This window comes from Natator depressus, chromosome 9, assembly GCF_965152275.1.
Source record: "Natator depressus isolate rNatDep1 chromosome 9, rNatDep2.hap1, whole genome shotgun sequence".
Lineage (NCBI taxonomy): Eukaryota > Metazoa > Chordata > Testudines > Cheloniidae > Natator > Natator depressus.
Window position 1 is genome coordinate 19,384,122 of NC_134242.1, and position 23,615 is coordinate 19,407,736.

Below are 23,615 nucleotides of genomic sequence, written 5' to 3' on the forward strand. Positions count from 1 at the left end.
TATGCCACTGAGATTAGTCAATTCAAATACCGTTAGCTACAGTTCCTTTCCAAGGGAGTGCTCCGTAATAACGAAAGGATGATTCACCCTCAACTAGGTCCTGATTGAGCATCCGTGGAAATCAATGGAAACAATCCCATTGACTTCATTGGGGCTTGGATCAGAACCTACCTCTCAGTATCCATTACCACAGTATCATGCCTGCCGTTTGGCTGTCTGGAAGGGAGCTGACTTCATTTCCCAGGAAGCCAGCAGAGCAGACTTCAGCTATAACCAGCTTTATTTGGATTTGATTTGGACCCACAAAGATGCATGCTTTACTTTACTCAGTTTATTGGAGTTCTCTAAATGTGCTGGTTTCTGTCTAAAACTTTTTGTTTGAACTTTAGTCAATAAAGCCAAATTCTGCTATTGGATGCCCACATGCATTTCCCTTTGACAGGAAGATGGGTACAAGAGAGATTTTACAATACAAAGAATAACCCTGTTTTATCTTTATTTTTAGAGGCAAGATCCTGTTTCCTTTGATGAAAAATTTCAAAATATTTCCAGGGACATACTCAATACAAGATACACACTGTTACCTTATCTGTACACTTTAATGCACGAAGCCCATGTTCTTGGTAGCACTGTAGCTCGTCCTGTGCTCCACGAGTAAGTATTAAGCGCTTGAAAGCAACGCTGATACAGAATAACTGAATCGTTATGAAGCAGGAGTTCAGTCTTGCCCAGTCATAAACCTCACGCATGTTTTTTCCCTATGACCTGTATGACACTATGAGTACACTCCTTTCCATAGCCCTTTGTCTTTCTCTGTTCTGACTGGCCCTTCCCCACCTCTGACTAACTGGGGATACAGTAGCAGACAATCTGTCCCTTCCTGTAGGGAAGTGCAATCTAGATGGCATGAGCTGAAAAAAGGGAGCTTATCCAGCTAATGATGCTCTTACAATGGCACATCAGTAACTTTAACCACCTAGAAAAATGGTGTTTCACTTCTATATGGGGGCCTCCTGGCAAGATGAATTGATTGGCGGTAGTAACCTGACTGTGTGCCCAGAATTAAAAATAAGACTGAAAAGATTAAGCCGTGATTGACAATGTTTCCATTCTTTTAGGTTTGTGGAAGACAAACAAACGTGGGAGATATACAAACAGTTTTTGTGGGGCCCAGCACTGCTGATTAGCCCTGTATTGGATCAAGTAAGCATTTCAACATTTATGTTCTTTATGGAATGAACATTTCAAAGGGAGTTTATATAAACATTGATTTAAGTTTTAATTCTTATTATAAGTATGCTTTCACATTTCAGGGAGCTACAGAAGTGAATGCTTATATACCCAATGCACGCTGGTATGATTATTACACGGTAAGCAACTTAATTAAGAGTGTTCTTTGTACAATAGACCTTTTTAAAGAGTTGGATCCTAGAAGGTGCTGAGCACATCCTTAGGGATACTGTACACCTTTAATTCCCATTGACGTGAGTGACTCTCAGACTGCTCTGAGCAGCTTGCGTGGTCAGGCCCTAATATTATATTCCAGTTATTTTAAAAGATACTAAACTCTAATTGAGCACCCAAAACTTAGGAAAGGGTCAAATAATTGTGACCAGCTAGGACTGGTCAGGATATTATTTGTCAATAGTTGCCATTTTTAACAGAAAACTTTGATTCATTCAATAATATTTTGTTTGGACAGTTCTGCTGTCACCATTTGAAAATGGAACTGCTGAATATATGGAAATGCCAGAAATGCCAGAAAAGCAAAGGTGTTTCAGAGTGACTGTCTGGTTCCCCTTGGATAACACATCATTTTATTTTGAGTTTCTTCATTACTTTGCCTAATTAACTACCATTGGTACAATGAGATATGTGTGCATGTATGCACATTGCATGATAACAGCTAGCTCGTGCAGCTGGTATTACCTCCGCTTTGTCCTGTGGCTGAGGAACCTCACCTCTGAAGTGTCGATATTTTGCAGTTAAAGCACCAGAAAAGTTTAAAACAAAACAACAACAAAACCAACAGAAAGCAAAAGCCAAAGTACAGTGCTCCTTATGATATAGCACATGAATCAAGTCTTTACTTAAAGCTACAGCACAGTTTATTAACATTGCATCACAGATGGATTTGGAAATGGCCATATTTATGGATTTCCGTTAGTGTTTCTGTGAGTTAATTGTGTAAAATGATGTGTATGTGCATCACTCCTTGACTTCCCAGGCAGAGGAAAGATGTATTGTACATTTGTAAGCATTCAACACAATTTGTATGCCTTCCTGCTCAACAAAATCTTCCTTTACAGGGAAAATATCTTGGAGTAAGGGGACAATTGCAGACATTGCCAGCACCTCTTGAGCATATCAATCTTCATATCCGGGGTGGTTACATCATCCCCTGGCAAGAACCTGGTCTTAATACCAATCAAAGGTAAATGAAGTAAATTGGAGTGTTTCCTTTAAAACAATTTTACAGTAATTTTTGAAAAACAATATGCTAGTATTTTACCCAATATTTAACAATTTTCTACATGGGAATTCAAACTGATCTGTTAATTTGTAGCTTGGAAAGTGAGTGATGTTTATTTACTCAGCTTTTGAGACCTCAGTGAAATGGATGAGATTTTTATCCTTTGTAGGACCCTTATTAGCAATAATACAGTAAGAAAAAGATATTTATGTGTTTCTTTATTTTATGCTATGTTTTTCTTTTTAAAGGACACACTTGGCACTCCCCTGCTTCCAACCATGTTTCAGGGAGTTGTGCATACAGAACAAAGGCTGCAGGAGCTTCCAGTTTGTTTGTTCTTTATTGTCTTTCCCCATAACTCTGAGCTTGGAAATTATGGCCATGATCCCGCATCCCTTGAGTGAATAATGCTGATATTCATGAGTAGCCCACTGACTTTACTCATGTGTATAAGATTACTCAGTGAGCAGGATTGACAAGAATTAGTCCTAAATAAGAATAATATTGCAATTTCTTTTTAAGTACACAGTCCCTGCTCAGTCTGATGATGTAATGGAAAAGTATATTAATACTGAGAATCAAGTTCATATATTTGTGAGTGTGTGTCAGGGAATCCAGAAGTCAACTTCCAGTTGTCACAATATGTACAGCTGCGACTCCAATGAAAGGAGGAAAATTAATGTGCTTGCTGGCTTCCTTTTTATTTTGTAGCCGACAAAACTTTATGGGACTTACTGTTGCTTTGGATGATAACGAGGTCGCTCAAGGTCAGCTTTACTGGGATGATGGAGTAAGCATTGGTAAGTGTGATCACTTTTGGTATAATATCAAAGATGGGCTCCACTCCTGCAAGTGACAGCATACAGGTGAAACAGGATCAGGACCAAACTGATTTCAACAGTTAAAATTTTTTAAAGTAAGATGTTTGACATATTAGGGGCCATCTCTTCAGAGGTGTCTGAAGGTGGGAGTATAGGTGGCTTTCTGCTCCCTCCTTCCAGAGGCTGATTTGTGGATGTTCCTAATGTTCACCAGTTGGAACAGCCTCCAGGCTATTTGCTGGCCCCAAAAGGTCAGAGAACAGTGTGCTCCAGCCACATTTCCTTTCTACTCTTTGCATTACCCCGAGTACCAACTATTCATGGATGGGGGTGCAAGGCCAGGAGTATGTTGCTTAGATTTGGTATATAAACCTAGGGCTAGTTTGTACCCAGCCCTGCAGAGATGCCTACGGCAGGTGAGTGCAAGGAGCTATCCACCCACCTCTTGAGTTATTTCCTAGATTTGTACATTACCATGAGGGTCCTTTAATTTAATTTGAAATAATTAAATCATTATTTCCCTATTTAAAAATCTACAAACAAGTTTATTTTGAAAATTTAGTGCAGAATTCTAGGTCTGTCCGCTGAAATCCGATAGTTCAAACTTGGAACAAATTTGTACACTAATTTAACTGTGTTATTTATAGAAATAGGAGAACAGTGACACGTGTTATGTGATCGTTTGATTGTACCGTTTAAACTGAAAACAGGAAAGAAAAATTGGGGACAGGTATTGGTTTTGTAAAAGTTTAGCTGCATTAATGTTTTTTTATCTTTTTTTGGTAGTAGAACAGATTTCATTCTACTGATTTTTTCCTTCTTTTATAGACACATATGAAATTGGCCATTATTTCTTCGCAACATTTGCCGCAAACCAGGTATGTATTTATATATATTTTGTCATTTTTAAGTTCTTTTTTTTACCTCCCAATGAAAATTTTTCAAGACTCAAGTTTTATTTAAACTTATATCTACAATCACTCTTTTCCCCCCATTCAACTGTTTCCCATTGTATCCATACCATTCATTGCAACATTCCTGCATGTTAATTATATCATAGAAATGTAGGGCTGGAAGGGGCTTCGAGAGGTCATCCAGTCCAGCCTCCCGTGATGAGGCAGGACCAAATATACCTAAAGCATCCCTGACAGGTGTTCGTCTAACCTCTTCTTAAAAACCTCCACAAATGGGGATTCCACAACCTCCTTTGGAAGCCTATTCCAGTACTTATATTAGAATTATTTTCCTAATATCTACCTAACCTCTCTCTTGCTGCAGATTAAGCTCATTACTTCTTGTCCTACTTTCAGTGGACATGGAGAACAATTGATCACTGTCCTCTTTATAAGAGCCTTTAACATATTTGAAGACTGTTAGCAGGCTCCCCTTCCATCATCTTTTCTCAAGATTAACTAAGCGAGGTTTTTTTAACCTTTCCTCATAGGTCAGGTTTTCTAAACCTTTTATCATTTTTGCTGCTCTCCTCTGGACTCCCTCCAATTTGTCCACTTCTTAAAATGTGGCACCCAGAAACCGTACACAGCTGAGGCCTCACCAGTGCCATGGAGAGCGGTACAATCACCTTCTGTGTTTTACATATAACAGATGATGATTTAGGCTCTTTGTAACTACATCATATTGTTGGTTCAAAGTCAACTTGTGATCCACTGTTACCCCTGATTGTTGTCAGCAGTACTACTGCCTAGCTAGTTATTCCCCATTTTATATTTGAGTGATTGTTTTTTCCCCCCTTCCTAAGTATAGTACTTTGCACTTGTCTTCACTGAATTTCATCCTGTTGAATTCAGACCAACTGTCCAAGTTGTCAAGGTCACCTTGAATCCTAGTCCTGTCATCAAAAATACTTTCAACCCCTACAAGACTGGTGTCATCTGCAAATTTCATAAGCATACTCTCCACTACATTATCCATGTCATTAATGAAAATGTTGAATAGCACTGGTCCTGTGCAGGAACCCACTAGATACATTCTCCCAGTTCAACAGCAAGCCATTGATGACAATTCTTTGAATATGGTCTTGCAACAAGTTTTGCACCCACATTAGTGTTTCAGCTAGACCGTACTTCCCTAGCTTGCTTGAGAGACTGTCATGGGGGACTGTGTCAAAAGCCTTATTAAAATCAAGCTATATTACTTCTACTGCTTCTCTCCATCCACAAGACCAACAATTCCATCAAAAATGAAATTGGGTTGGTTTGGTATGATTTGTTCTTGACAGATATTGAAGTAAGGCTGCCTAGTCTATAACTCTCCATGTCCTCCTTGTTCCCTTTTTTAAAGATAGATACTACATTTTTCCTTCTCCTGTCTTCTGGGACCACACCCATCCTCCATGAGTTCTCAGATATTTGCTAAGGGTTCCAAGATTGCTTCAGTTAGTTTCTGAAGTACGCTGCGGTGAATTTTGTCGGGCCTTGGTGACTTGAATACATCAATTGTCTTGTGATCTGTGCTGGGAAGTTTGGATTAGAACATTCAGAAAGAGCAGCTCAGTCCTGGGAGAAACTGTCCTGTTAGGAAACAAACATTTTATGTTCCCTTTGTTCAAACATGATGAAGCCCAGGTGTGATAGGATAAATGTTCCCTAGCCCCCAATCAGGCTTCCTCTGGAGTAGTCTTATGAGACTGGGAGTGATCCCAATGAGAAACTTGCACAGTAGCTCCTGGTCTTGAAATTCAACAACTGAAGAATAAAGCTATCACAAGTCGGGTAAAGGAAAAGGAGAATTTCCAAGGATAATATCTTGCCTGTCTCCTGTCTTATACTTCTTGGGATAATGAAAAACATCAGTAAGATGGTGAATGTGAAGTTTTTGCAAACTGCAGCAGAAACAATACTTGTTGTATGCCTGGAACAATGAACTAAAAAGGCTGCCTCTCCTATAAGGTATTTTTATCACCCAGGCACACAAAATGTTTTACATGCAATAAACTCACTTCATAAAACCAGTGAATAAAGGAAGACTGGAAGGCAACCATCTACTTTATTAAAGCACCTAGTGAAAAATTATCCAGATGGTAAGGAAAGAAAAGTGAGAGGAGGGTGGAATGGAGATGACTCTTATGGCTGAGATACTCAATTCCTTTTTGAATTCTGCCATTAGCCAAGAAAATAAGGAGAAATAAACATTAGAAATTAATTATGGTATTGTGAACATATCTGTCAGCTCCTGTTTCTGCAGCTTAAATAAGGGTTTGTGCTACAGAGTACTTGAAGGCCAAATCAGGTGTGAAATTAGAAGATCCTATTCTATTGGCAATGAAATTGCAGTAGGTGTGAATTTGGCCCATGGTCCCTGGATGCTTGGATTAAATTGCTGTACATTACTCAGTTTGGAAGATGATATGTGTTACTGTTTTGATATTACTACATTTGATTTTTCTCCTGAATTTTTGTCAATTTTTTCAGAGTACTGTTAATATGAGTGTGCTGCACAACAATTTCCTAACTAACACAAATCCATTGAAATTTGGCTATATGAACATTTGGGGAATAGGAAACCAACAGATTACAAATGTTACTGTCACTTATGATGGGCAGACACATGTGATTACTAATTTCACCAGTAACCAAGAAAATCAGGTAGGTGAAAAATTTAAAGGTTTGGTTACAATAAAAATTCTAAAGTCTATTAATCTGCTTGTTCTCAAGTACTGTTATAAAAAACCCTTCCTGTTTAGTCTATACTTCTCTCCGTATTCTCACTGTATGCTTTTTAATGTATGTTCCAATAATGTAAAGTGCTGGATATAAACCCAAGACATAAAGATATTCATTTTAGATTGAAACTGCATTGTTAAATCTCCCTGTTATGCCTAGGCAGTGCAAATAAGCTCTTCCAGGCAGGGAATGTCGGTTTTCATTTTGCACACTCCTAAGCATAGCGTCAAGGCTTACATAATGAATTACATCTCAAAAAACCTACATTAAAAGAAAGTAAAGAAATGCCGGACTTAAGGTTGATCCCACAACCTTAATTCGACCGTCTTTTTATTTGCATTATGATACAGCCTTCAATTACAGAATCACATACTGGTTTTCTCCAGGACCCCTGCCTCATTCACTGAATGGTTAGTTATTCAATTTTTCTCTTTAATCCTCCATATTCAGTGTGAGCCCTCAGGCCTATTTAATGCACACCACCCAAACTCTGCACTGAATGCAAGATTATATATTTCCTCATGGCATTTCTGTGGTGCTGTCACCATGGTATTTGTGGGCCCAGATTCACACACACATTCTGTGGCAGAGATGGTGAGATTCCAGTTCCTCAGGGAGGGAGTTGCAGTGGTGAGTCCCCAACACTTCTCCAAATCTGGCCCCAGGTATCTCACACTGGACATCCAAAAAATGGAGGAATTTAGTGGCTCGCTGAAAATGTTTGTTTAGGTGAAGACCAGTATCACACAGGAATTCAGCACGCGAGACAGGGATGGAATCGAGTTTTCCAGGATAACATGCAGCTACTTTAACCATGGAACCATCCTTTCCCTTCCTCCAGTCTCTTGCCTAAACATCTTCAAACTTCTGCAATTCTGCAACAAATGATGCAGAAAGTCTACAGACCACAGCCTCATTCACATATAACCCTAATTAATTACAATAGTACCATATATCTTGTGCACTGAATGAGGCAGAGTCCTGTGGGGAAAAAATGTGTGATCATATAGTCAGACTATATCATAATGCATGTGTACAAGTGGGCTGAATTAAAGCAGTCTTAATTCTGGCGTTCCCTAACTTTTTAGTGCTGGACTTTGCAACCTGAAGGTTTTGGGGTAATATGGTTCTTTGGATATAATTTACTAATTTCAAGCAAGCAAGCAAGCAAATTGGAAAAACAGAAAAGCCATTATGTAGAACCATATGGCCTATAATTTGGATCATCAGCAGGGCTAGGACCTTTTGATCAACAGATTATTTGAGCTCATGGAGTAATTGTAGCAGTAATAGGCTCTTGTCCTCTTTTGTCAACCAGTCACTAAAGAGGGGGTGATACATATGCTTTGCCAGTGGATTTCACAGATAGCTGATAGCAAAGAAATGTAGAGGCTCAAGAATCCTGGGTTCAAATCCAGGTTCTGTAGGGGAGTGTGTTTTAGTGGTTATAAAGTCTGCTGCCTCTGTGCACATAGTCTCTCTACTTCTATTCACCCCAACTGTGGACTCTATCTCCATCTCCTCCTATCAACTTCCCCATCCTGGCTCCTGATTCCCTGCATCCCCACTTACTGTTCCTGCCTCTCTCCTCAGTCTGTCTCCCCGCCTTTCTGGCTCCTGCCGCTCTGCTCCTATCTACCCCCTCTTCCCCCCAGCTCCTACAGAGGCTCAGATATTAAAACACATATTCAGGGTTGGTAACTACCCCTTATTTGGATTTATTTGTGTTCAAATGACATCCCTGATTTAAGGCCCTGATTCAGGAAAGCACTTTAATTTTCTGTAAGCATGTTTTTAATTTTTAACGCCTGCTTTAGTGTTTTCCGTAAGTAGGGACTAAACAAATCAAAGCTATTTGTTTTTCCTTTTAAAAAATACTTTTCCTCATATTAGAAATTAATAAAAAGAAAGCAGAATTCCAGGCATTTGGATTCATTACCCTTAGATTAATTTGTCTAGGTCTAGTATTCACCAACCCATTTTCTGTGCAGTGACTGCTAGGTAGCATGCTTTGTTGTTTACTTATACCAGGCTGCTCTTGCTTCCTCTACAAGTTTTCATTTGATTCCTTTAATCTAATACCTCTCACAACTGAGCTAAGCTCTCTTTCAGCTCCTTCTTTTCTCATTTTCACTGACAGCCTTTGCTGCCTTCTGTTCATCCTATGCTGCTATCAGTCATGAGAAAATGCTTTCAAGGGTTCTACCCTTTCCATCTCTTGAACTACCTTTAGAAAACGAAACATTTTCATGCCACCTCTATACACTGTAATTTAAAATGGATCTAATCTTTCCTGCCCTCTACTTTTTTTATAACTAGAGACATTTTCAAATGAAAATTGAGATACCCTATCCTTTAGGGATAACGTAATCTCTCTCACTCTCTTCCCATATAACATTTCAAGCAATAAATAAAGTTCTCATGACTTTGAGAACTTACCCACAGCGCAGAGGCAGTTTCCAAGAGTTTTAATTAAAGCTAAGCATTTATTTAGGTTACAGTGTCCTATCTTCAACTTGAATAGAATCATTCCTTTTCTTGTATTTAATCTTTGATCATCTACCTACCTTTGAACTTGAATGACTGTCCTTTCCTTGTCCCATTTCTGCTGTCACTCTTGCATAATGTTAACCTGATAGAATTCCACACAGGTAGGGCAACCTTTTTCAAACAGGGGTGTTTTTACTTGCTGTGTTATTAAATATAGCCAGTGGTACAGGAGCCTGGAATACCCTGGTGCACTAAATGTATAAATTTTCTAATTAAAATACCTTAAGGAGAAAGAGATACGACTTCTGATCTTCCAAACTGCTTATTACAATTAGACTGCATACCTAGTTTTCTATCTAAAATTGAATATTAAGCCATAACTAATACTATTTGCAAGGTTGTTGTAGCTGTGTTGGTTTCAGGATATTAAAGAGAGAGAAGGTGGGTGAGGTAATATCTTTTATTGGAACAATTTTCGTTGGTGAAAAAGACAAGCTTTCAAGCAACAAAGAGCTCTTCTTCAGGTCAAGAGAAGAGCTCTGTATAACCTGAAAGCTTGTCTCTTTCACTAATAGAGGTTGCTCCAGTAAAAGATATTTTTCTTCGAGTGCTTGTTCACGTCCATTCCACATTAGGTATGCGTGCGTTGCGTGCACAAGCGTCAGAAACTTTTTCCCTTAGCGGCTCCTGTCAGGCCAGCGGGGCCTCCCGAGTGGCGCCACTGTGCCGTGCCTTTATACCCCTGCCGCCCGAGCTGTTATCAGTTCGTTAACATACCTATTGTGGACACTTAAGTCATTAGGTGCTTGGAGGCTTCCAGCATCCGCCCCGGGCCACAGGGCATGCTGCAGGCCCACAGCTTCAAGGCTTGAGCCATGTGCCGCAAACCTATGCCGGTTAGTGACCCCCACAACTCGTGTCTATGTTGTCTGGGGGACAGACATCAGACTGAACGGTGTAGGATTTGCAAGGCATTTAAGCCAAGAACAAAGAAAGAAAGAAACTTTAGTCTAAAGCAGCTGTTGATGGTAGCCGCATTGCAGCCGCCGGGCCTGGAGCGCCCGATGCTGGCTCAGGCTTCCTCAGTGCGTAGTGCCCCAGAGCCGTCGAGAGACCTGGCACCGGCTAAGCACCATCAGCCCCAGAGCGCAGGCTAGGCCCCGGCCCTGCTCGTCCTCCCCGGTGCGGCTCCCGGCTCAGCCGAAAGGAAGGTGTGGTCATTCCCCACACAGGAGGCAAACTCCCAAGGCACCGAGCGCCGATAAGAGCGGGAAGGCCGTGGTACCAGCGCTGAGACTGGCAGTCCCGGCAGCAGAAGCCCCACTGAGCCCAGACCTAAGTGAGCTCAGTGCAGATGATGGGCTCGAGGGCATAATGGATCAGCCCTCTACGCCTGGCGCCTTTGAGGCTGCAAAGGACCTCATCAAGCTGTCGGCGGGTGCCATCGAGGGGAAAGCCGGCAATGGTGTGCCGCTCGAAGACACCGTCCCGGCACCGCTCCCGGAGTTGGTCCCTGTCAAGCTCCGACTCTGCAGACTCACAGTTGCCAGCGGCCCAGAAGGAGGTTGCAGCACCAGCAGTGGGTCGGCGCGAGGAAGCACCGGAAAGGGCTTGCCGCTCTCCAGCACCACCCAGAGACCGGCACAGGGAGGAGTTGAGGCGGCCCTCGCCAGAGGACTCCCGCAGACGGTCCTGGTCCAGGGAACGCCGGCACCAGTCCCGGTCCTGATCCCGGTCCCAGGGATACTGGTAGCGCTCCCACTCCTGCTCAGCCAAGAGCCGCTCATTCTCCTGCTGACACAGATCGTTGGCACCGCCATGGCCTTCGCGATTGCCATTGCCGCAGTCCGGCGCCGACTCCGGCCGCTATAGCTACCAGCACTGGGCCCCTATCAGGAGCGCCAAAAGGCCCCATCTAGGGCAAGTTACTCGGTGCAGTGGTCCCGGTTCCCGCACCGACGCCAGACGATGCCGGAGGCTACAGTAACCAGGCCTCCAGCATCCCCCCAGGATAAACGGGAGAGACTGGCACTGAGTCCGGTGCCGTCCCATGGACTCCTGCCCCAGCCTGAGCCGGAGGCCCCTCCCACGGGAGAAGGGGAGCAGGAGGACCAACCGAAGGGGGTTGAGCAGCAGCTAACCTCCTCGTCTTCCCCGGATGAGGCGGAGGCGGGTACAGAGGTGTCCAGCCCTCCATCGATAGACCATAGAGTCCACCAGGAATTGCTGCTCAGGGTCGCCCAGAACTTGGGGTTGCAGGCTGAGGAGAGGGTTGAGCAGGAGGACCCCACGGTGGACATTTTGAGCCCCGAAGGTCCATCCAGAATAGCGCTCCCGCTCATTAAGACCATTCAGTCCTATAAGACTATATGGCAGACCCCGGCCTCCTGCGCTCCAACGGCCAAGGGAGTGAAGCGTAAATACTTTGCCCATTCTAAGGGGTATGAGTTCCTGTTCTGCCACCCGAGTCCATGCTCCCTAGTGGTCTCAGCGGTAAATGAAAGGGAGTGCCATGGACAGCAGGCCCCGGTCCCTAAGGCCATGGAGGCGAAACGCCTGGACCTTTTTACTCATCTGGGGGCCTTCAGTTGAGGATTGCAAAGCAGCAGGCCATCCTCAACAGGCACAATTTCAACTCCTGGGTGGCAGTGGGGAAGTTTAAGGACAACCTCCTGCAAGGTTCTCAACAGGAGTTCACAGCCCTGGTGGATGAGGGAAAAGCAGTAGCCAAGACCTCTCTCCAGGCCTCCCTGGATTTGGCAGATATGGTGGCTAAAACAATCGCATCAGGGGTGGTCATGAGGCGCTCGGCATGGCTCCAGGAGTCAGGCCTGCCGCCCGAGGTCCAGAATACACTCCAGGACCTCCCCTTCGAAGAGTCCGGGCTCTTCTCAGATCAGACAGACACGAGGCTGCACAGCCTCAAGGACTCGCGAGCTACGCTTAAGTCGCTGGGTATGCACACCCCAGTACCAGCCAGTACCAGCCTCGCCATAGGCATGAGCCTTACCATAGGTGAGGCAGGGATAACAGGCGACGGTGCAACAATAATGGTAACAATAATGTGCCGGGCCAGAACCAAGGCCAGCACAAACCCCAATCGGGCACTAAGCCAGGCTTTTGAAGGTGCGCTCGAGGACAGCGTACCAGACCAGTCACCGGATCCATCCCTTTGTTTCCTGAACTGCCTGTCCCATTTCTCCCGTGCGTGGTCCACCATTACGTCAGACCGTTGGTTCTTATGCATGGTGCGGAACAGGGATTTGCTGCAGTTCGCCTCCCTCCCTCCCCACCCCCACCCCCACCCCCATCCCTCTTCAAGGACCCCTCTCACGAGCATCTCCTAGAGAAGGAAGTCCGCTCGCTGCTAGAGGCGGGGGCGGTAGAGGCAGTGCCTCACAGCCTAAGGGGGAAGGGGTTCTACTCCTGATACTTCCTCATCCTCAAGGCCAAAGGGGGCCTTTGCCCCATCCTAGACCTGCGCGGGCTCAACAAGTTCCTGGTCAAGGCCCGGTTCCGCATGGTCTCTCTGGGCACCATCATCCCTTCCCTGGATCCGTGGGACTGGTATGCTGCACTCGACATGAAGGATGCATATTTTCATATCACCATCCATCCAGCACATCGGCGGTTCCTACGCTTCACCGTGGGCCAAGAACATTACAAGTTTGCGGTTCTCCCTTTCGATCTGGCCGCGGCCCCAAGGGTGTTCACGAAGTGCATGGCGGTGTGGCAGCCTTCTTATGGAGGCAGAGAATCTGGGTGTATCCGTACCTCGACAACTGGCTTCTGGCGGGCTGATCCGAGGCGGAAGTGCGGGACCATGTGGAGGTGGCCCTGAGATTGTTCCGCGAGCTAGGGCTCCTGGTCAGTGTCACCAAGTCCACGCTCGTGCCCACGCAGAGAGTGGAATTCATAGGGGCAGTCCTGGACACGGTGTAGGCCAGGGCAAGCCTTCCAGTATCCTGTTTCCAGGCTATCCAACAAGCGGTGGCCTCCCTGTGCCAGTTTCCAATGACAATGGCCAGGTTCTGCCTGCGGCTGCTGGGTCACATGACAGCATGCACGCACGTGGTCAGGCATGCCAGGCTGAGACTCAGGACTCTGCAGGCGTGGCTTGCTCAGGTGTACTGCCCAGGCAGGTACACAGGGACCCCCTGGACTTGGTAGTGACAGCCCCAAGGGATGTCCTGGACTCTCTTCTGTGGTGGCAGTCCCAGCCTGTGGTTTGCGAAGGCATCCCCTTTGCCGCCCCACAACCAGACCTGACGCTGGTGATGGACACATTCGACCACAGAAGGGGGACTCGCCTGGGGGACCTCATGACGCAGGGGTTGTGGTCTGGAGCAGAGCAGTTGCTCCATATGAATGTGAAGGAGCTCTGGGTGGTTCGTCTCGCCTGCCAGACCTTTCACGCCACTGAGTGGTCACAGCGTGACAGTTCTGACAGACAACACTACTGCCATGTTTTATATAAACAAGCAGGGTGGGGCTTGTTCCTCACCACTCTGTCGCGAGGCTCTCCTCCTCTGGGACCTTTGCATAGCCCATGCAATTCACCTTGAGGCGTCTTATCTCCCAGGGGTACGAAACAAGCTGGCGGACTCCCTCAGCAGGTCGTACCCCATGCAAGAGTGGACGCTCAGGGCAGATGTTGTACTTTCGCTCTTCCGCAGGTGGGGGTTTCCCCGGGTAGACCTGTTTGCCACCAGGGCCAATGCCCAAAGCCCACAGTTCTGCTCGTTCCAGGGCCGCAGCCCAGGCTTGCTCACGGATGCGTTTGCGATCCCGTGGAGAGAGGGCTTGATGTATGCCTTCCCCCCGCTCCCCTTGGTGCACTAGGTCCTGCTCAAGGTGCGCAGGGACAGGGTGGAAGTGACCCTCATCACCCCAGCGTGGTCCCACCAGCACTGGTACACATCACTCCTAGAGCTGTCGGTGGAGGCCCCAGTAGTTCTGCCCCTCCACCGGGACCTCATTACACACGACAGCGGGCGGATTCTCCACCCCTAACTATAGTCACTGCACCTGATGGTGTGGAGGTTCTGTGGCTAAATGCCTTGGAGAGCCAGTGCTCCCTTCCCGTGCAGCAGATTCTGCTTAGCAGTAGAAAGCCCTCTACCAGGGCGGCCTATATGGCCAAGTGGAAAAGGTTCTCGTGTTGGTGTGAACCCCAACAGGTGCGGTGGGGCCAGGACCCAGTGCAGGCCATCCTGGAGTACCTCCTGCACGTCAAGCAGCAAGGGCTAGCCCCGTCCTCACTTAGGGTGCACCTGGCGGCCATCTCCACCTTCCATCCGGGGTTCTCGGGGGGCTCGGTGTTTTCCCACCCAATGGCGGGACGGTTCCTTAAAGGATTGGAGAGGGTGTTCCCATACTCCTGCTCCCCAGTCCCTCCATGGAACTTAACCTGGTCCTTTTTAAACTCCTGGGACACCCTTTTGAGCCCCTCACTACCTGTTCGCTCCTCCACCTTTCCTTGAAGGTGCCATTCCTGGGTGCCATTACCTCGGGCAGAAGGGTGTCCAAACTGAGGGCCCTCACCTCTGAGCAACCATATACAGTATTGCACAAGGACAAGGTGCAGCTCCAGCCGCACCCAAGTTCCTCCCTAAGGTGGTCTCCCAATTCCATATGGGCCAGGACATTTGTCTGTCCGTGTTCTTCCCGAAACCCCATACGGACCCGAGTCATCGCAGCTTGCACACCTTGGATGTGTGTCGAGCACTGACATTCTATTTGGAGCTCATCAAGCCCTTTCACAAATCCGCGCAGCTGTTTGTGGCTGTAGCCAAGAGGGTGAAAGGCCTCCCAGTGTCGGTGCAGCGGATTTCATCTTGGATTACAAGCTGCCTCCGGGCGTGCTATGAGCTCACAGGTGTTCCGGCCCCGGCGGTCACGGCCCACTCAACAAGGGCACAGCGACTTCTACAGCGTTCCTGTCACAGGTCCCGATCCAGGAGATCTGCAGAGCAGCCACTTGGTCCTCGGTGCACACCTTCACAACCTACTACGCGGTCAACCAGGAGGCCAGAGAGGACGCGGCAGTTGTCAGAGCGGTCCTCTGAGTTGTTGTTCTGTGACTCCTACCCTCCTCCAGAGGTAAGCTTGCGATTCACCTAATGTGGAATGGACGTGAACAAGCATTCAAAGAAGAAAAAACAGTTACTTACTTTCTCGTAACTGTTGTTCTTCGAGATGTGTTGTTCATGTCCATTCCACCACCCACCCTCCTACCCCTCTGTCGGAGTCACCGGCAAGAAGGAACTGGAGGGGGTCAGGCTGGCAGAGGTATATATGCACGGCGCAGTGGCACCACTCGGGGGGCCCCGCTGGCCCGACGGGAGTCGCTAAGGGAAAAAGTTTCCGACGCTCATGCACGCAGTGCGCGCACACCTAATATGGAATGGACGTGAACAACACATCTCAAAGAACAACAGTTACAAGAAAGTAAGTAACCTTTTTTTTACCTCACCCACCTTATAACTAATGCTGACAGTTCAATGGGAAATCTGTTTAAATGATTAGTTATCCTGTGTAATTTTGAAGTATGTAAACTTTAAAACAAAAAAATGCTTTTGAAAATTTAGCCTTTTTGGTTCATTAGAAAGCTGTATCCTTCCCTAGGCTCTTCCATTATACATAGTTTACACAACATACAATACTCAGTAATGTCTTTTAGACCAAGGTCCTGCAATGAACTCCAAATGGGCATAACCTCTGTGGAGCCCTGAGTGAAAACATGTCAATAAACCGAGGACTAGTTCCACAAAGGGGACTTAGGCTCAATGTTGCAATGCCTGACATTTAGGCACCCTGCAGTCGAGTGGACTCTAGAGTCCCAAGTTAGGTACCCATGCTCCCTATACAATGCATGGGGAAAGTTAGGTGCTCTTCAAATAAGGATCTACAAAAGCCAGCAAACTGAATGTAGAGCCACCTAAGCTAGCCCGTAGGAAATGCTGAGGAGAAGGGTGAGCAATTAGGCTCCCCCTCCCCACAAAAAGGGAGCTAGGTATTAAAATACAGGTTGGAGGGAGGTGCTACCCTCTGCTTTGGATTCTCAGCTCCAAACTCTCTCCTGGAATTAGCTGCCTTAGCCATTTCTCACCAAAAAGGAGGAGGAAATGGTGGTGCCCCCTGTACTTTTAGCCAGTGGTTGGGCACTCACCAAGGATGAGGGCGACTCAGATTCAATTCCATCCTCTGCTTTATACAGAGAAAGGAATTGAATTTTGGGTCTCCACCCCCTGCCACGTGAGTGCCCCAACCATTGGCCCATGGGGTGTTCTGGGATGGGTTTCTCCCAATCTCTCCTGTTGAAGTTATTCCACTGTGTGTAAGAAAGAGTCACTGGGCCAGAGAAAGTGTGAGAATGAGGCACTCAGGTGAGACTTGGGAGACCAAAGTGCAAGTGAGCTAGGCAGGAAAATGCTTAGTTTAAGAATCTTGTTGGGACTTACACATGAGCTGGGAGCCAGGCATCTAGACTGAGGCATCTGTGCATATGTTCACTGACGGATTTTTAAATACTTTAGACACTTTACTAATGAAAAAGTAGGCACTGAGGGGAGTTTACCAGTGGAAATCTATGTGCGTGGGGACTTCAGACTTAAGTGGCAGCTGAAGGGTTTTTTTGAAGAACTACAATTTAGACTTTGGTGCCTAAAGTGACAGTTCGGTCACTTAAATCCCTTTGTGGATCTAGCCCCAAATCCCTAAGAATGACTGGGCTGGGCTCCCCTCCATTGTGATTTGTTATTCTATACTCATACCCGTTTTCTTCCTTTGACCTCTTCTCTACTTTCAGGTGCTACAAATTGATTTTACTGAGAAAATATTCAGCATTGAAAAATTTACACAACTTACATGGACAACAAGCAATTAACCATCGGTGGGCAAGAGGCAGTTTTAAAGCATCTCCAGAGGCATATTTTCATCAGCAGTTGTATTTTGTTCAGCTATACTAATAGTGAAAAAACAAAGAACTAAAAAAGGTCTATTGTGCATAATACTGCACTAAGACATGTAATTTTGCCTGTGCCACTTAATTCTGACATGATTAGTACGTATGTTCACTTAGCTTGCTCACATGGATAGGAGCTGATTTTGGAACATACATATCATATTAATAAAAACATATGTTAAGATTTCGCTGAGATCTTTTGCTGAGTAATAGAGAGCTTAATTTTTGCAGGTTATTGAGGTGTCCCCTTTAACTAAAGCATTGCCTTGATTTGGGCAGGCAAGCAAAGCACCTTCCCCATATTAATAATGTGGTTCAAACAAACCCCACATCAAAGCTTCTTCTGTCACTGGTGTTGAACATTTTGAAGAACCAGAAGAACCACAGTTCCCATGGTATTTCTGGGAAGGAGACACCACGGGAGGAGACATGTAAAGAAAAGTGCCCAAACGCTCTTTAAAACAAACGAAAAAACCAAGTCTGCAGCCATTAAAGAAAAACCTCAGAAAACAAGCTTTTACACTGAACTAGCTATCTCAAGTTAGCTGTCCTGCTGTGAAATCCTCGTGGAGACAATGTTGTAGTTTTCAACTTGATGCAGTGAGTCAGCAGAGATCCTGGAATAATAGTTCTGAAAGGTGGGAACTGCTACATTCAGCTAAGCCACTTGCTGATAACTTTAAATGGTTTCATTCCTCACATAAAAAAGGAGAGGGAGGGTTTCAGAGCTGCATGGCTGTCTATGACAGGTTTCAGAGTAGCAGCTGTGTTAGTCTGTATCCGAAAAAAGAACAGGAGTACTTGTGGCACCTTAGAGACTAACAAATTTATTTGAATCTATTTCCTTAAGTTAAATATCCTCACACCTTCTTGTCAACTGTCTAAATGGGCCATCTTGATTATCACTACAAAAGTTTTTTTCTCCTGCTGATAATAGCGCATCTTAACTAATTAGATTCTCACAGTTTGTGTGGTAACTTCCAACTTATCTGTGTGTGTGTGTGTGTGTGTGTGTGTATATATATATATATATAAAATCTTACTATATGTTCCATTCTATGCATCCGATGAAGTGGGCTGTAGCCCACGAAAGCTTATGCTGTAATAAATTTGTCTGTCTATGAGCGACACTTCATTTTGATGCTATACATAGATGGCATTTGGCTGAGCTCCGTTGCTTCATTGTTCCTCCCAGCTCAGGAAGGAGCCAAGTCAAAGGAAATTAGGAGAGCCCATGGGCACGTTCAAAGCTGCACTAGAAATCCAAAAGAGCTCAGAGCATTTTGGCAACTCAGATTGGTGGAGCTTAGTTTGTGCAGAGCTTAGAAGAGCACCTCCATCTTTTTTTCTTCTGTTCTCCCTCCCAATGAGGAGCCAAGAAGAAAGGGGAACAGAAAGTGTTTGTGACAGTGGTGGAGGCGACTGGAAAGAGAGAAGAGCACCTTTTACAAGATTTCATCAATGTGAGGCATAAATATTAAAGAGCAACAGGCAATCATTGATTATTAAAGACCTTTCACAAAAAGATGATTATTAATAGCAGAGACAGTGCACTGTAACGCTGAAGAAATGAGAAAAAAATGTCTTTTTGAAGTCTAAATTCACACAAGGGACTTAATCTTTGCAATGCCTAACTTTCAGGGGCCTTGCCAGCTAGTGGAATTCATAACCCTGAGTCAGCTGTGCAAGCTCCCTATATAATGCACGGGAAGATTCACAAAATCCAGCCTAAGCCCGACAGTAGGAAAAAGGGGTGTGAGCTAAGCCTCATCCCTCAGGGCATTAGGTGCTTATTGCCTTGTGGGCTCCACAGTCTCCTTGAGTTAGTTGCTAAAGGCATCACTGCAGAGAGCAGCCAGGGTAGGGGGAGAAAGTAGCAGCAACTGCTTCACTTATAACCTTTAGCATAGGTACGGGCAACTGTTGACACGCAGCCTGCCAGGGTAAGCCCCCTGGCAGGCCGGGCTGGTTTATTTACCTGCCATGTCTGCAGGTTCGGCCGATCGCAGTTCCCACTGGATCACTGCTCCAGGCCAATGGGGGCTGCGGGAAGCGGCATGGGCCAAGGGATGTGTTGGCCGCTGCTTCCCCCAAACCCCATTGGCCTGGAGTGGCGAACCACGGCCAGTGGGAGCTGCGATCAGCCAAACCTGTGGACGTGGCAGGTAAACAAGCCATCCCGGCCCGCCAGAGGGCTTAGCCTCATGGGCCGTGTGCCAAAGGTTGCCAATCCCTGCTTTAGCACATGGTGTCAGGACACCTGTTGAATTCCCCACTCTGCCTGATCTGGAGCAGGGATTTGAATGTGGGTGGCCTAACTCATGGTTTCTGTTTGTACAAGCCTGGTCCAGTGGCACCTGGACTAGCACCAAAGCTGCATAAAGATTTAAATAAATGGCCCTTGCCCCTTCCTCTGCACTCTGGGAGACTCTGTCTTGGTTAGCAGGGGAATTGGGGGCGGGGGAATAAAGTGCTCCCCTTTGTGAGGGCTTCCACGTGGCAGGTGGGGGGGCAAGTGGCACTGAGGTAAGCCATTGGCCCCTCGTCATCTGGAGGAAGAGATATAAACCACATCCTTCCAGCCTGAGCCTCCACCCTCCCCCGTCTCCCCCAAGTCCAAGTGAGTGTCCACTGCAGGTTCTCGGAGTGGGGGGAGCGGTCAGTTCCCTGATAAACCAGGCTCAGATGTGGACATCGGGGAAGGCATTTTCTAAAAGAAAGTGGAGAATCGGGTGTGAGATCCTAATGTCTGGTATAGTGAGGCGACAATCCCATCTTTCACACCCCTTTAATTGTCATGCAAAAGGAGGGGTGAGGTAGGAGGTCCCAGCAATAGGATTGGACCAGTTGTGGAGGGGTGACTTGCACTGTACTGCCTAATACGGTATTGCCTAAAAGTTCTGCAATAAGTGAAAGTAATAAAGTTGTGACCTCTTTAAACCGCTTTCCTTGCATCTTGTCTTTTTGCCTGGCTGTCAGGGACAAAAAGAATATTTGGGCTAAACATCAAGAAAAGCTTCCTGAAGGTAATATCTGCTAGACTGAGGAAAAGTTGCCCAAGAAAGGTGGTAATGCTCTGGCCCATGGGAAATTTAAAACTAAACCCAAAAAGCCACTACAAAATACACAAGAAAGAAACGGCGTCCATTGATAGATGAACTATATGACCACCTGACTTGTAGGATATGACCACCTGACTTGTATGATTCTATGCTATTGCTCCCAAGTAAAGACACATTATGGAGGCTTTTCTTTCCTGCTAGGAATCAGACACCTCAAAATAAAAAAACATAAAAAGCTTGCAGGGTGACTACTTAATTGACATTTTCACTCTGGGCATTTCAAGTGCCTTTTTCTCTTCAACTCCTACTGGTACCGCAAACTCCCTTGTGGTAATGTAGGGGGAAGAAAAATGCCAGTCACATCCATTTGAGGTTCATCAACCTTTATCTACAGATTCAAAATATGATTGGCCTACTCACAAACAGCTGATGAAGTGTTGCGACACAAAGGAGCCAGATATAAATACAGCTATCCACTTGCTGATAGTTTTAACAGACAGCATAGTTGGCACAATGGTAATATGACACTAATCTCTGACAGTTATCAAGCTTTAGGCAGTAAATATAGGGATTGAGCAAACCGTGCTTACCCAGCATGGCTTCACAAGGGTCTTACTTTGGTGGGCGAGTGGAATTCACAACCCCAAGTTAGGTACCCAAGCTCCCGGTACAATGTGAAGGAAGACTTCGGCACCTAAAAAAATGAAAGAGCGGTGAAGCTGATAGTAGCACTTATCAAGCTGAAGCTAGAAATTGTAGCAAATTGATATGGGAAGCAACGGGACACGAGAACGCTATGGTCAACAGCGTAAAGGAGAGTGGGGTCAAGGAGCGCAAGACTGAAGAGAGTTGGGGGTCATGAAGGGTTCAGTGAGGGTGAGCATTAAAGATCTGGGGCCATGGTACACAAGTCTGGGGAGAGTGGGGGGTCGTGCAGGAGTCACAGGTGATAAGTATGGCTGCTGGCAGGGTCACAGGGAGTCAGGGAGTCTCTGGAGAAAGGGGGGTCAGGTAGGGTTCAGTGGGCCTGAGTAGCAAGGCGGGGAGGGGGAGTCAAACGAAGGCATAGTGAGCAACAGTTGTGATAATGAGGATCACACAGGAGTCAGCATCATGAGGGAGTGGGAGGGGGGTCATTTAGGAAATGGCTGGTAAAAGTAGGGTCATGCAGGGGACAGTAGGGATATCATGTCAGGGGGGCACAAAGATCTTGGAGAGCACAGCTGAGGGTTATGCAGTGGGGGGAGGGGTAGTTAATACACTGTTAATGCATGTCAAGGCAGTGTAATCATGCAGGGCAACACTTGTGACAGTGAAGATCAGATAGTGGTCACTGATAATATATTTGGAGGCCAATGGTGTCATCGGCGGGGTGGTGTTAATGGAGTATCTGGAGGAAACGCATTGATGCAGGGGTCAATGTGGTTGACGAGCAAGCCATTGTGGTCAAACGCGGTCATGGAGAGCAATAGTTGTGATAGTGAGGCTCACACAGGGAGGTTACATCAGGTCCTGGCACTCAAGGCTGGTGGGGGCAGGGGGCAGGAGAGAGTTAATGAGGGCCAGTAGCAAGTATGCACTCACACAAGGTCATGGATAGCAAGGCTGGGAAGTAGTGGGGTTCATGCGTGGGGGGGTGTCACTGATCCATTTGGAGGCAATCAGAGGGGTCATTTAGGGAATGGCTGGAGAAAGTGGGGGGCATTCGGGGACAACAAGGCTAAGTATCAAGTTGGTGGGGGGTGGGGGGCACACGGGGCATTAGAGATCAAGGCCAAATGTAGTGGCGGGGGTTGTCAATAAGGCTCAGTATCAAGGCAGTGTGGTCCACAAGGTGGCAGTGAGGGTCAAGCAGGGGGATCAATGATGTTACTTTTAGAGGCAGTCAGGGGGGTCAGTAGGAGAATGCCCGGAGTGTGCGGGGGGGTGAGCAGCGTCACTGAAGCTGAATATCATGTCAGTGGGGTCATGGTGAGCAAGGTTGATTGATGGTAGTGGGTGTCATGCAGGGGGTCAGCGAGGACCAGGAAGTGGGGAGGGGCTGGGGAGGGTCACAGGAAGCAACACTTGTGGTACTCAGGACATGAGCGGGGTCACTGCTGAGATGTTTGTAGGCTGCCAGGGTCACAGCGGGGTCAATAAGGGAGTTTCTAGCGAAAGAGGGGTTATGTTGGGATGTGTCAAAGAGACTAAGTATCGGGTCAATGCGGTCACACAGCATCATGGAGTGCAAGGCTGAAGACAGCGGGTGTGTGCGCAGTCATTCATTGGTCAATGGGCTTCAGTAGCAAAGGGCGGGGGGGGGGCGCAAATGAGGTCCTGGAGAGCAACAGCAGTGAGAGCGAGGATCACACAGGGGTCAGTGATAAGTCTGGAGGCTGTCAGGGTCACAGGAGTCAGTTAGGGAATTGCTGGAGGAAGCAACATCATGCAGGAGTCAAAGAGGCTGACTAGCAAGACAGTGGGGTCACATCGGGTCATAGAGCTCAAGGGGGGTTAGTGAGGGCCAGTAGCAAGTAGTGGGGGTCACACGTAGTATGACTGGAGGTGGTCATGCAGGGGGGGTCACTGATAAGTTTGGAGGCTGTCAGGATCACAGAGGGGTCATTTAGGGAATGTCTGGAGAAAGTGAGGTTAGTAAGGGTCAGTCTTAGGGCACTGGGTCTCTAAAGGCTGCAGATTGTCAGTGGGATCACATGGGGTCATGGCAAGCAAGGCTGAAGGTAGTAGGGGGTCTTTACATCAATGTCTTTGAATTCTTTCAAATTAGTCAGAAGATCTCTGCCATGTTCTTTGAAATCAAATTAATTAATTTCTTCTTTGACTGGGTTACTGATCTGGTGGATAGGAGAATGTGCTGGACATAATATACCTGGACTTTAGAAAGGCTTTTGATGTAGTCCCACATGACATTCTGCTAAGTAAGCTGGAGAAATGGGGGACTGGCCAAACTACAATTAAATGGCTACATAATTGGTTAAACAACTGCAAACACAGTAACCATTAATGGAATGATGTCAGCTTGGAGGGAGGTCTCCACTGGGTCCTGTGTTGTTTAACATCTTTATTAATGCCCTGGATGTGGGAATAGAGAACACAGTGATCAAATTTGCAAGTGAT

At 46.3% G+C, this 23,615-nt stretch overlaps 1 protein-coding gene across 1 annotated transcript in view; it reads left to right on the forward strand.

Annotated features, from left to right (window-relative positions):
• SI (sucrase-isomaltase) overlaps window positions 1-18,367 on the forward strand; it is a 174,788-nt gene extending 156,421 nt beyond the window's left edge. Inside the window, exons 87-94 of the mRNA XM_074963634.1 lie at window positions 506-654; window positions 1,119-1,203; window positions 1,314-1,370; window positions 2,310-2,434; window positions 3,185-3,273; window positions 4,123-4,172; window positions 6,726-6,899; window positions 17,278-18,367. Of these exons, the coding sequence (XP_074819735.1) occupies window positions 506-654; window positions 1,119-1,203; window positions 1,314-1,370; window positions 2,310-2,434; window positions 3,185-3,273; window positions 4,123-4,172; window positions 6,726-6,899; window positions 17,278-17,355 (807 nt within the window). The 3' untranslated portion in view covers window positions 17,356-18,367. The remainder of the gene's footprint in view (window positions 1-505; window positions 655-1,118; window positions 1,204-1,313; window positions 1,371-2,309; window positions 2,435-3,184; window positions 3,274-4,122; window positions 4,173-6,725; window positions 6,900-17,277) is intronic.
• Window positions 18,368-23,615: the final 5,248 nt, after the last annotated feature.